At 39.9% G+C, this 14,865-nt stretch overlaps 1 protein-coding gene across 1 annotated transcript in view; it reads right to left on the bottom strand.

The window, feature by feature from the left end:
• The window catches only part of FAF1 (Fas associated factor 1), a 305,800-nt gene that overhangs the window by 222,135 nt on the left and 68,800 nt on the right, over positions 1 to 14,865 (bottom strand). Inside the window, exons 3-4 of the mRNA XM_084638066.1 lie at positions 9,799 to 9,845; positions 6,113 to 6,321 (exon numbers count right to left, since the gene is read on the bottom strand). Coding sequence (XP_084494192.1) covers positions 6,113 to 6,321; positions 9,799 to 9,845 — 256 coding nt within the window. The remainder of the gene's footprint in view (positions 1 to 6,112; positions 6,322 to 9,798; positions 9,846 to 14,865) is intronic.

The raw sequence follows: 14,865 nt of genomic DNA, 5'->3' as shown, positions 1-14,865 counted from the left end.
TAATCTTTGTAGGAATTACAGGCATTTCCATAAAACTTTATTATGCAAGGAAAATAATTAAATACTTTGATTTAGAATTAGGTTGAGAGAATTCAACTGATGTACTGAGAGAAAGGCAGCCTTTTTAAAGCAAAACTGGACTTTTCCATCTGGATAGAAGTAATAATTTTAGATTGGGATCATTTTTTACAATTATGAAACAGTAGCTCCCCAACTGTGGTCTCAGAACCACCAGGGGTCTGAAGAGACCTGACCAGTCACATGTGCTGGCTTTTCTCATTTCCAGCTGCTACATCATAATAAGACAGTTAAGCATGCATTAAATATTGACCTAAGATTACTTTTCCCCTTTAGTAATTGTTCTAGCTGACACAGGGATGTTATGCAATTACAAATAGGAAGAAAGGAGTCCTTGAGACATCTTCTGTAGTAAAAGGCGGTCCATGTAATGAAAAAGATTTAAGACCCCTGTCTATAAGGTAATGAGTATGTGTTGTCTGAAGGATCATATGCACTTCAAGCAAACATATGAACTGGTGTAGATAGGCAACAACCACCATGGGATATGGTTCTGATGATTTACATTCAGATAATTATACATAACATAATCCCTTAGAAAGGGTTTGCTTTGCTAAAGAAACAGGTAGTTCTTTGAACTAGTGTGCTAAGAAAACATGTACAGTACTTTAATGTACTACTTTTTCACGTCTGGGCACCTGGACTCAAAAATTCTACCATATGAGAGAAGTAAAAGTGAGCGCAGTGAGCTAGTTGCTACTGGACAGTTTTCCACATCACAAATCCACCTCACAGTTTGACACACTTAACACATTCCCCTCACAGAGGATACCTAGGATTGAATTAGCAGGAAGAGGCAGGTCAGGAATGTGGTGCACTGATGTTTGCAGAAGCTTGTTCATCACTTGCCTGCATTAGACCTGGTTCTACACAGTCCTATTAATCCCTCACACCGAGGCTTGGAATCTCCCATGGTCCTAGTTCTCTGAGTTAGAATACTTGAAAATGGTGGCAGTGACTCCAAACAGAGAGATGAAGGATTTTTTTTTTCAAAGCCTCTTTTAAAGACAAGAAAGTCTATTAGAACATTAGGCTTTCAAATATCTATCATTCAAATGTACAGTTGAAAAACAGCATTACAATGGACAGAATATTAATTTTTAAATATTTTAATGTACCCAGATATAAAGTTTAAAATAAAATATGCACAAAGTATTGAACTTGTCAACTAAGCAGAAGTTAGTCACCTTGTACAGTAACGACAGTTCTTCGAGAGGTGTCCCCCTAGGGGTGCTCCACTGTAGGTGTGTCTGCATCCCTGCGCTGCTGATTGAAGAACTTTGGTAGCAGTCCATCACGCCCGCGCAGGCGCAGCTCCTCACCTGCCACAAGGTCAGCCAGCATACGTGGGTGACCCTCAGTTCCTTTTCTACTGCAGAGTCAATGACAAGAACTCCAAAGTAGAGGGGAGGAGGGTGGGCTGTGGAGCACCCATAGGGACACACATCTCGAAGAACCATCATTACTGCACAAGGTAACTATTACTTCTTCTTCGAGTGGTGTCCCTGTGGGTGCTCCACTGTAGGTGACTCCTAAGCAGTGCCCACCACTGGAGGCTGGGACTTTGAAGTTGAGTCTGATATGGATGATAGCACAAAATTTGGCATCTGCAGCTGAATCCCCCAGGATGGCATAGGTGTTCTGCAAAGGTAAGTGCAGATGCCCAGGTAGCTGTTCTGCAGATTTCTGAAATAGGGATACCCATGGAGAAGGCGACAGATGAGGAGATTGACCTTGTAGAATGCAACCATATTGAAGATGTGGGTGTTACATTATGCAATTGGTAACAGAGTTTAATACAGCCAGAGACTCAGTTGGAGAGTCTCTGAGCTAAAATCGCTGTACCTTTTGATCTACCCGCAATGGAGAGGAAGAGTCTTGGAAATTTTTTGAAGATTCTTATCCTGTCCAAACAGAAGGCCAAGGTTCTCCTCACATCAAGTGTATGAAGGATGGCTTCCCTATTATCCTGATGAGGTTTGGGATAAAAGGCTGGAAGCCAAATAAGCTGATTTATGTGGAATGCAGAAGACATCTTGGGAGTGAACTTTGTATGTGGTCTCAGCATGACCTTGTCAGGAAATAACACAGTGAAAGGGGGAGGAGCCAGAGCCGCTATTTCTCCTACCCTTCTTGCAGAGGTAATGGCAATCAGGAACACCATCTTCATGGAAAGGCAAGTTAATGAACAAGTGGCCATAGGTTCAAATTGCAGTCTAGTCAACCCTTTTAGCAGTTGGTTGAGATCCCATTGAGGAGTGGGAAATCTGGGTGGTGGAAAGAGGTTCGTTATGCCTGTGAGAAACCTCTTTGTAGTCAGATGGGAAAAGACTGAGTAACCTTCTACCTGTTGATGGAAGCTTGCAACTGCTGCTAAATGAACCTCTAGCGCACTAACAGAGAGATCCAATTTCTTGAGAGCCAATAGGTAGTCCAGGACTACCGGTAGGGTGGCTGTATTAGGGGTGACATCTTTAGGCTGGCACCAGATTTGGTATCTCTTCCATTTTTGCAGACAGGTCTGATGAGTACTTCCTTCTCGATTGTGTAATAGCACTTTCTGTACCTCCTCAGAGCAAGAGGTCTCTGTGTGCTAGGAGCATGAAGGAGCCATGCTTTGCATCGCAAACTCTGTAAGTTGGGGTGGAGAGTGCATCTCTCGTTGTGTGACAGGAGGTGAGGTGTGACGGAGAGTCATCAGTGGACATAATGCCACCTGTGACAGTAAGGGTACCACATCTGCCTGGACCATATGGGAACAGGCTTTTTCTCTTGTCACTTTCAACAGTATTTAATTAATAGAGGGAATGTGGGAAAGACGTAAAGAAGTCCCTTGTCCCATGGGAGGAGGAAAGCATCTCCCATGGAGTGTCATCTGATCCCCGCTCTGGAGCAATACCGTGGACATTTCTTGTTGTGGTAAGCAGCAAACAGCTCTATTACTGGTGTCCCTCATTGTCTGAATATGGGGAGTACCACCGACTCTATCTCCCATTTGTGATTGTCATGGGCAGTGCGTATAATACGCCAGCCTCCCCTGGTGCTGCTGCAGCTGCCGGACTCCCAGTTGTGGGGTTTGGGGGTGAAGTTTTTGATTTCTTATGCCCCATGTAGGTTCTGGGGCAGCTGAGGAGGAGGCATGTGCTATTCAGCTTCCTGAGTTCATCAGTAATCTCTCTGGACCCAGGAAGCTGAGTAGAAAAATACCGCCTACTCAGCCACCCCAGAACCTGCATGGGGCATAGCAAAAGTGTCTTCCAGACCTGAGAGACACTTTTCCCTGGGAGGCTTGGGGTCTGGGGAGGGGAGGTACAGCTGCAGCTGGCCCAGGAGTCGTCCGGGTGGGGAGGAGGAGAGGTTTGGGGCATCGACCAGCCTGGGGCTCCTCTGGGTGGGGGGCTGGGAGGGGTCAGGACTTTGGCTGTTTCAGGGCTCCTCTGGCCGAGAGGGGAGGCGCTCTGGGCTATTCCGGGCAGGGGGTGCAGTGGGGGGAGGGGGTTCCTCGATGTTACCAGGGTTGGCGGGAGGCAAACTTCTTCGTCGTCGGTTTTTGTTTTAAGGTATGGCCAAATAAAATGTAAAAGTAGTAACAAAGAAAAAAGCTTCAAGGGAAGCTAAATTTAGTAAATCTAAAGGGAGGTAACGATCCACGAATGGACAGCTCTAGCTCCTTCTCTAGCCGGGGTGATTGAGAAGGAACTGACGAGGTTCACCTGCTAACGGTGGCTAACCTCGTGGCAGGTGAGGAGCAGCGCATGCACGGGTTGGACAGACTGCTACCAATGTTCTCCAACCAGTAGCGCTGGGACACAGACACGCCTACAGTGGAGTAACCATAGGGACGCTACTCAAAGAACATATGTTTCTCAACAGTAATATACTAAAGGAAGAAAATGGAGCTGATTTCACCCTGTCCTCAATTTAATTCACTCTGGGAGCATAAAGGAGAGGTAAACAGCCCATGTAAGAGGGTAGCCTAGGCAGCATGGAGTTGTCACAATCACCCTGTACTACTCCAGAAGTATGGGATGTGCAAAGAGTAGGGAGTTGGAGAGGTGGTGCAGCCAGAGTATAGTGCATTCTAGCTATCCTGGGCTGCCAGGAGGCCACCGCAGCCAGGACTCAAAATCAGAGCAGCTGTGAATTTCCTCTAAAGTACAACAAGGGCCTGCCAAGCCCTGGACAGCACATATATAAAAGGAGCATAAAGGTGGTTTAAAGCCCTCATTTCTTTCCTATGCACAGCACTATGCACAGTCAAGAATCAAGTCCACTGTTCCTTTTTTACAATAATACTAAGCCAATATAAACTGTACCTTTTGAACTAACACACATTTTAAAAAGTTTTAATGTATACAGACCCAGGTAGAAAATGTGGGATTTACTTTGAACATCACATTCCTCGGTGCACCATTATAAGCTATATGCACATGGATGGCAGGCAGCTATTTCACAACAGTACGCACTATTCCTTTCTTATAAATTGGTTTGTGCAAAATCTTTCTGAAAATGGGATGTAGTTAATATATTATGGGATTCAATTTCAACTGGTTCGAACAGTTTTAGGAACTATTCAGGTCTTTTTAAGCAAAGTTTTCATTTTCAAGATGTATTCCCCAAAATATTCCATAGTCAACCTGAGTCAATACTGCTCTGGAGTTATGCTTGCGGTGTTGTAGCTTACTACAAGAGATAGTATCTGGGTCTCGACTAAGAAAGCAGCCTATACGAGGGGAAAAAAAACCCAAACAGCTATATGTTTAAGAACACATCTATTTTCCCACCTGTATTCCAGTTGGAATCCGGCTGAATGCTAAAAAAATTTCCGTTTTGTTTCTACCTAAGCATTGCTAAACAATCTTTTATACTAATTGATTTAATACTGCTATTGAATTTAGCTTGTAACTTTTCAGTAAGACTATCTTGACAAAGTTATGTATGTGAATAATACATTCTAGGTTCTTACAATGATCAGATTCTCCACTGCCTTGAGCCTTAGTCAGTCATTTATACCTGTGCCAAGTGGGTGTAAAATGGTATTATAGGTGTGAGTGCAGAATTCTGATTTGGTAATATTTTTATACTTACATTGTAAAGATGTAAGTGACTGCACAAAAACACAAGGTCTCCATAGACCAAAATAATCACCACTAGGTGTCACCCTTTGATACTGTATAAAACACTATACATACAAACAACTGTTTCACTTTAAAATTATATGGGAGCAATTTTACTACTATACTGACTGCAATGTAGTATTTTATTCAGCATCTCTTCACTTTATTCCTAGTTTTGATTTTTAAAAAGTATCTCGGGTAAATGAATTAAGGGATTTGCTTCTACATCAGCTAAAAGGAATTCTTGTAATCACAATTTTACAGAGAATGTCAGAGTATATGACCCTTGCAACATGAACATATGTTGCAATATGCTAGAGGTATTGATGTATCATTCTTAGGTTATGTAAAAACAATTTTACAAATACTTTTACAAAAAGGAGGAGTCTTAAGGAAGAAGTGTAACTAGCAACAAAATTATGCATTTTTGAAGATGGGTAAGTAAATTATATTCTCAAATAGTCTGAATTCCTCGCACCCCCACAAAAGACTATTAAAATCTTTATTTGCAAAGAAGAAGGGTGCAACCATGCCCAGCCTTGCACAGATTCAGAGGGAGCCTGCCCACGAGGGACTGATCTGAAGAGAGAAGGAGCTATGCATCCAAAAAGTGACAGAGATCACATGCTCACTGGGGCACAATGGTTGGCAGTTCACATCTGCACCACTCCCTACTGTGGGCCGTCCCTTAACACTACAATGAACCATTAGTCTCAAATCTGGTTTCAGAAGCAATTCTAAACAATTTGACTTCAAAACAATAGTTTTGCAGATTAATCATCAAAATACAATGGTGCCATTTTATCTAAGGCTACACAGAGGTTTGTGAATGGTCAGTATTTGCAGTTGTTACTTTTCATCATTTTTCTTTTTATCATTGTACCACAACATGTATTTTTATTCTAAATAAACCTTACCAACTGTGCAGCTGTCTTCAAGTACTACATCCACATTTCTGTCTCTGTATTCAACCCTGAAGTCAAGCATCCGCGGTTGTCTTTCCACTATTTGTCGGGATGGCACTACATGTCGAAACGCTGAGGATGAGGAAGGAGTTGACGAAGATGCTGTAGGATGACTCGTGGGACCATAGGCTGGTCCTTGCAAAGTCTCTCCACCATATTCACTGAAAGATATATAGTTTAGAGAATTTAAATAGAACAGAATGAGAACTGAACTATTTGAAGAAACGGGAGCCAAGCGAGATGAGCAGTATATTCCCTTACTGTCATCCACAACTTATACTTGTGACAGCTACATTGTATCATGTATCTGACATACAATCATTTCTTGTATTGTTAGTAAAACAGCCTGTATCTACAACATTTTTCTTAAATATTAGCAACTGAAAAGCTCAACAGAGATTGTTAAAATACTGCAGGACCAGCTTTTAAACAATCTTTTGGGCCTCAAGTTTAATATATGTATTACAAATCACAGAATGACTTGTAGAGTAAGGTGCACAATATTGCAACCCCATGGAAGTACTACATATCCATACCAGAATCCCAAGGATATCCGACACTTAAAGTTCTACACAGCAGCCACCATTCTACCACCACATCATCAGGCTAGTGTCATCCCAAGAGTGTCTGGGAGAAAGTGCAGCAGAGATGTATCCCATAATCTTAGAGAGACAAACCTATTTTCAAATTAATCGGACAGGTTAAAGAGGAAAATAAATAATTATAATCTCCCTTAACTGCCTGAAGCAAAAAGAGACATCAGTGTATTAGTTGAGGAGCAAAATCTAGAAATAGATGTTAATTACAGAATGTTGAATTCCAGCTTCTCCTTGAGCCTCATCTCCCTCCACACTACTCCTGTGCACTTCTATATGGGCCACAGGATAGTAAAATGAGAAGCGAATGTAGCTTTGCACAGGTTAATTTGGAGAACTTAAGCTACAGGCTCTCCATTTAGCCTCTCTCCAAAGAGCATGGTGCTGGAGATTAGTTTTGTCACCCTGCTTACAAGGCATATTAAGAAACAACATTCAGGCCAAAGAGAATGTGGAACCACTTTGACAAAATTAGCATTTTACCTACTAAAATGAACATTCCACCAAAGAAAAAAGGAGGACTTGTGGCACCTTAGAGACTAACCAATTTATTTGAGCATAAGCTTTCGTGAGCTACAGCTACATCCGAAGAAGTGAGCTGCAGCTCACGAAAGCTTATGCTCAAATAAATTGGTTAGTCTCTAAGGTGCCACTAGTACTCCTTTTCTTTTTGCGAATACAGACTAACACGGCTGTTACTCTGAAATCTGTCATTCCACCAAAGGAATCCAGGAAATAATGTTTGTAGAGTATGGCTGGAGTTCTGCTTTGCAGATGTCCTCAAGTGGAAGACAGTGACTACAGACATACAGTGAAATCTGTATGGGAAACTATCCTTATTAGGCAGCTCCAGATGTCCTGATGGTAGGTGCATGCTAACAGAGTGTGCTTCAAGAATGGAATCTGAATGAATAATACTTTAATTTTTTAAATAGGGCTGCTGAAATTTGGGATCATGCCAATTTCCCCCCTCCCCCCCCCCTTTTTTTTTTTTTTTGTTAAAGGGAGCTTATTTAGAAAGCCATATTCCACTTTCTTAAAAAAAGAAAGTCAAGAAGCATCTTGATGCAAAAGCCTTATAAAAAAGACCTGTTAAACTTCCCTCCTCCCCCCCCTGGCCCTTAGTGAGGACATGAACTCAGTGAGCACAGCCAGTTGTTACACACACATGCTATATGATTAACAAACACTGTCTACATTCCCAACTGTCTGCTGGTGCAATTCCTATCATTTTACCTCCCACGTTCTGAAAAGAAAAAATTAAGTGTTATGCTTTTCTGGTAGTACAAAGGTCTCTTTTCCTTTTCTCTAATCAGCAGACACATAAAGAGGAATTCTCAGCTATGTGAAACCTACAGAGATTTCAGAGTTCTAAAGTACACAAGGAATCTGTTTTGGTTTGTGCAGCTTTTAATTATAATACTAAGTACCACTAGGAATTTGTTATGCAGAGTTAAACAATGACCATCTATTGATCCAGTTGTTTCTTTTTAAAAAGGGGGACGAAATACTGAATGTTAAAATTAAAAAGTGATACAATAGTTTCTGTGACAATAATTTTGTTAGTAATCCTAAATAGCAATCTCAGGACATACTTCTTTAAATCACAACTGTGTTACATTTAGTGACCGAGAGGATATTTGTTGTCTGAAAATATTACTTGCATCCAGTTCACCCCTATTAAATAACATTAATTGCATTAAAAAAAAAAACACACAGCCCATAAACACACTTAGCTACCAGCAGTTGGACACTCACATAATGATTCAATTCAGCAATACCTTTGATTTATGAGATCATGGCTGAGATTTTCAAAAGAGCATAAGGGAGTCAGGTGTCCAACTTCCTTTGAAAACCAATGGAAATTGGATGCCTAACACCCTTAGGCCTATGAAATTCCACCTTACATCATCGGGGGGAAACCCAAAACAGCTTGACACACATTCAACTGCTTAGATTTTTTAGACAGAAAGAAAGGCTGAAGAAACATAGTGTTAAGCATCAGAATTGACTTTTATCAAAGCCTTCACTTATTGCTGAACCAAAAGAAAAAAAGTACTGCTAATCAGTCTGGTGAGTATTTAGATTTAAAATGCTTTGTACGCATATGTTCGGGGGTTTCTGGGCCCTACACTAATAAAACGTACATTAAATAACTTAAGACTAATAATTAAATACAGCATAGCTGCCAAAATATTGATTTACTTACATTATAGGTAGCATCTACCATAAGTTAAGAACATTTTAAAACATCATATTGAGTATTTGTCCTGAAAGCTTTGTATCACAACATTCTACTGGCTCTCCCAAACAGCTGAATTCCTGTTCTGCTGTTTCCGATTGCCTCATCAGCACTTAGCAGATCATGCTTCAGTGACTCAGAATCCCAGGCATGAGCACACAAGCCAAAACTGAATTCAAAACTTTGAAAGAAAACAAGTGCATCAACTTTTTGAAGTGGGTAATCTACTTTCTTTGACACAGTATCCTTTACCTGCAACCCACTGAAAGGGCACCAGTAACTTTAAGAGAGAGAAAAATTATCACCACCTTTCATGCATGTGTGTGCATGCATCAAAAGAGAAAAAGGAAAAAAAAATTAGCCAAGGACATGGGGGCAATTCCCAGCTGTTAGAAAAAGTGCTTTGGAATTTTTTTGGTCCATGCAGAAGAGATGGAACCTCACTTTTAGGGAATTATCTGACAGACTCAGATTTAGTCAACTGTATATCCAAAAGGGACTGATCCTATACCTACTGAAGCCAGTGGAAAGAATTCACCAATGTTGATGAGGGTTGGATCAGATCCTTAGTCAGTCTTGGAAAGTTGAGGGGTTCAGTCAGCCCTCCCAAGAGCTGAACTCATGACTCTTGGGAGTCTAACTATTTCAAAATGACACTTACAGTATTACATCTTCCTCCTAAGGGATAGAGTTGGAGATGAAGAAAGAAGAGGTAGGGGAAGAGGAAGTAAACCTCTCCCATGACTACTATTACACAGTACCTCTTTCTACACATTATTGCTCCAAGCTTCTTTACTTACCTTTGTAGAATGCCATTTTCTTGTGGTATTACACCATTTATAGCTGCCTGTAAACAAAAAGATATACAGTAAGTCAAACAAGCAAGGCAGCAGTAAGATCAGAAAAACTTGAGATATTTCTGCAAAGCAATTCAAATGTGCTTATACAAAAATTACTCAAATTTGCTTAAACAAAATCCCCAATACTCCCTAAGCACATCGAATATTCTACATTCAGTTCATACAGAAGCACCTGACAGTGCCACTAGAGTACATTCTTGTCATAACCCCTATTTCAAAGGAGGCAGGCCTGAAACAAGACTTTGGATCCAAACGGTATAGGTATCTTTATAACAGGCCAAAATAAAACTAAAACTTTCTAAATTTAACAATTCAAAATGTCAGGGTGGTTAGATTTGGTTGATTACAGACATGTTTGAATTACAGTTTCAAAGCCAACAAAGATCTGAATGCAAGATGTTTGTTTATCCCATTCACATATTTCAGTAATTTTAACACAAGGCTGACACATAACATATCAAATCTTTATTTAGAAAGTAATTTTCCTCTAATATTTTTGTACAGGTTCTTAATTTGCTATATGAATTTTATGGGTAGGTACCATGATTTTAGTTTGAATTCAGTTTCAGCTTCTAGACCTGTTCCAAAAGTTAATTTATTGCATACTATTCCAACTAGGTTAGCTCAGTTTCACTGATCATGTGTTTATTGCAATGAACATTTTTCAACATTGGTAGTCATGTAAAAAAAACAAAACCCACCCTCAGAAAATTTAGTTTCTAACAGTAAGAATGCTTCTTCTAGGACTCTAGTTCAGGGAATGTTTGCAAAACAACATTAAGACAGAGAACACGATCTAGAGAACAAATGTGATCAAAAGGGGTGACAGTACAGAACTGAGAGCTAAGAGTTACAATAAAACCTTAGAGTTATGAACACTTCAGGAACAGAGATTGTGCGTAACTCTGAACTGTTCGTCACTCTGAACAAATTGTTATGGTTGTTCTTTCAAAAGTTTACAACTGAACACTGACTTGGTACAGCTTTGAAACTTGACTATGAAGAAGAAAAATGCTGCTCTCCCTTTTTTTTTTTTAGTAGTTTATGTTTAACACAGCACTGTACTGTATTTGCCTTTTTGTTTTGTTTTGTCTCTGCTGCTGCTGGATTGCGTACTTCCAGTTCCAAATAAGATGTGTGATTGACTGGTCAGTTTATAACTCCGAGGTTCTACTGTACCAAATTCTACTCCCAGTTCTGATACTGACTCTCTTTACAACCTGGGGTAAGACACAGCCAAATTTTCAAACTAGCCACTAATTTGGATTCCCAAATTTAGACACTGTGAGCATAATCTTCAGAATTATTGAAGATCCACAACTGCAAATGAATCAATAAATGATAGAGGTGGATGGATGTTCAGCACCTGGGGGGGGGGGGAAAATCAGGCCCCAGATACCTAAAGGACAGCACTTAACAAATGGGCCCCTTTCAAAATCTGGCCCTTAACCTCTTTCCTTCAATTTTCCCATCTGGAAAACAGAAGTGATAATACTTACTCCTACAGTCCTTACTTACTTCCAACCTCTTCGGCTGAATTTTTGTAAATCACTTTTAAGATTATAAATTATGCAGTAACAAAGCGTTTAAGGTATCCATCACCATGATATCTGGGTGCAGTATTATTCGTTATTATATTACCATTTGTTGTCAAAGATTCTGACGTATGTGTTGTGGGGATATTCCCTGTAACAGTCCAAAAAATTCTATACCAGATGGAATGGTAGCATGTTTAAACAAGGAGAATAACTAAAGCCTATTACACTACACTACCTGGTTGAATTATAATGGTCTTCTGACATGACTACAACATGATTCCACTCTACAGTAGTGGAGACACGTTCTCTACTATGTTCCCAAAACCTAGTATATGTAGGAAAATAATACTTAGAAAAGATTGGTATTGCAGTAAGTGGATTTTGGGCACATCTGAATATAGTCTTACTTTTTCTAGGTATGTTACAAGTTGATAAAAATGAGCATGGGACCTTATACTTGACCAAAGCTTTTGCAGTAATTAAAAAGGGGACACCTGTGTTGGAACTGGATTCCCAACATGGTTGTAACTGTAGTGTAATGGTCCTTTAGATATAGTCTGCCACCATATGTAACTATGGGTCCTGTCTAACAAAGAAGGCCCATTTTCCTGAATGTTGGGCAAGCCCTCATTTCTTAGCATGAGATGATGCAGGGGTTGGAGGGTTATGTATTAAACAATACTTTGCATTTCGGTAGCATTTCAAAGCACTTGTCAAAGTCTAAATTAGTCCTCCAAACATACCAGTGACATAGGTACTATCCTAATTTTTAAGATGGGAGACTAAAACAGTGAGGATAAGGAGTTGTCAAGGGCCGGAGTGGAAATCAGCATCAGAGCCAGGGCCAGAATTAGAAAGCAGGAGTCCCTGGTTCCCTTCCTGTGTTTGGCTATTTGTGTAAACTTGTACACACACACACACACACTAAGACAATAGGCAGGAGTGCCAAGCAACTCCTCACATTATGTACTCTCTCATGAACACAATCAGTACTTTACAAAACAAAGTATTGCTACAGAAGTGGCTCCCTGTACTTTAAGACAAAGGTATTTCTTTTTTTAAAAAGCTGCTGAGCATGTCACCTGCCAGCAAAACTATTAGCTCACAAATATGCAGTCATGGCATTGGACAAGAATTTTATAAAGTCACGCTCTGATTGACCAAGTTAGCTTTTTTGATGTTGACCCACATATAAACAACCCCTAGAAAATATGCTGTTTGGACTCCACACTCTACAGAAACAGACAATCTGGAAGTCACTATACGTTAGATCAAGATTCTAGATGAACAGTCTTCTGGTCAGTGCGGGGGAGGTATCTGGTTTAGGACTGCTTTGCACCACAAAAGGGTGCACCTTCAGGCCATCTCAATGCAAGGATTTTTCAGACTTGACATTCACAGTTGCTGCATTGACAGATTTTGAAATGTAGACAACACTCCAGCATTTTACTACTGAGTTGTTTTTGACTGTGCTCTGAGTAGAGGCAGAAGATACGGTAGTAAAAATGCCAGAATCTTGTCTACACTTCAGTTTAGCAGACACATTCTAAGACAGTAGAGTTACAGTAGATCAGCATAGGAGAGTTCTCCAATTCTAATGATCTTAGTTGAGGAGGAGGAAAATGTGTCTCTTGGAAGGTCTTCGTACCCAGCTGCTTCTTCTGCACCTTATTTGTCTCCTTCAGGCTGAATTCAGAAGTTCACTTTCAGTCTCCTATGGATTCAGTGGCACTCAATTCACTGGACTCTGGGAAGCCACTGTCCATCAAGATGGCTTTTACAAACTGGTAGCACAGCTAGCCATATACTTACCACCTCTTTTTCTGTATTAAAGAGATGCTATATGTAGTACTGTAGTTAGCTAATGAATCATACAAAAACTATGAACTAAGATTTAAATGCTAACTTGTTTTATTCCAATAAACCTACAATTTTGAATTTTAAATATATATTGTGTTATAATTACCTTAGAATATCAACAAGTCATAATCCTTGCTGCTGAATTCAGCTAAGTAACTATGATACTCCTAACATTTGTCATGCATTTTTGAAAAAAAATATACAAAGAACAATACAGTGAGTCAACTAGTTTGCCGTCATTTAAGTAGTGGTATTTTGAGAACCATAAAATGCTTTGTTAACCACATGTCTTGCACATGTACATGAAGGGGTTGCAGCTGTTTACAGCTACTGATCATCTTAATCTAATAAACCACCAGTAAAAGGTCTCACAATGCTCTTCAGCAATAGACATTTTCTCCATTGTCACTTAATAGAACTGATATATTCTTCATTGTTTCAGAGTAACAGCCGTGTTAGTCTGTATTCGCAAAAAGAAAAGGAGGACTTGTGGCACCTTAGAGACTAACCAATTTATTAGAGCATGAGCTTTCGTGAGCTACAGCTCACTTCCTCAGATGCATATCGTGGAAACTGCAGCAGGCTTTATATATACACAGAGAATATGAAACAATACCTATTCCCACCCCACTGTCCTGCTGGTAATAGCTTATCTAAAGTGATTTCCAGCACAAATCCAGGTTTTCTCACCCTCCACCCCCCCACACAAATTCACTCTCCTGCTGGTGAATTGTGCATCTTGTGTGTGCATCTTGGTGAATCAAAACACAGCAAGTGCAGTTCTTCTCTCATAGGAACAGTCACTACTGATAATGGTAATCTGATATCCTGGAATTCTCTTTACCTTGAGAAAAAAGTTGCATTGGGAATGAAAATCTAGTACAGTAATTGAGATATTTAGAGTTCAGCACTTGCACAGTTTGTCTGGTAAAACCTAGTTTTTATAAAAATCTCAGAGGATGAAACTAGCTCAAGCTTTCCCAAATTCAAGTGCAAGAGCAAAAATTATTAGATGAGGTGGGGGCTCCAAACTATTTTGTCAAAGACCGAACAACCCTTCTAAGCCTGCTCTTATGTCCCAAACTATATGAACTGGACAACATTGAAGGGTCACAGAAATGAGAGATAATAATGGCCATACTACATAACTTCTTGGTGAGGTGGCCTGCAATCGATAACTACAATGTAGAGTAAAACTGCATAAAGAGTTTGGGCAATGGTTTGTTAAGAGAGATAGAAACTGGAAAGATATAAGAGATTAGGAGAGGGGTACACATGTGTCTCTTGGCGTTTTGAATAGGCAACCATTTCTGAGTCTCAACCTTGAAAATGCTGATAAAGGACACATGGACAGTCTATGCTCTAATGCCTGAATGACTAACACAAAACTAAATACACACAACTGATTAATGAAAGATTTTCCTAACTAATTTTTTGAAAAAATTAGTCTCCTCTATTAGACAATTAAGTCTTCATGGTTAAGCAAACATTTAATATACTGAGAGGACTCTCTAAAATATTCGTACGTGTCCATCCAAATAAGACTGGGGATATATAATTTTAAAAAATTAAGCAAAATCTGCTTCCCTTGAAACGATTTTAGTAAAGG

Source organism: Lepidochelys olivacea (genome assembly GCF_965140295.1).
Source record: "Lepidochelys olivacea isolate rLepOli2 genome assembly, chromosome: 8".
NCBI classification, from domain to species: domain Eukaryota; kingdom Metazoa; phylum Chordata; order Testudines; family Cheloniidae; genus Lepidochelys; species Lepidochelys olivacea.
The sequence above is the reverse complement of the archived record's forward strand: the minus strand, read 5'-3'. Positions and strand labels throughout refer to the sequence as shown.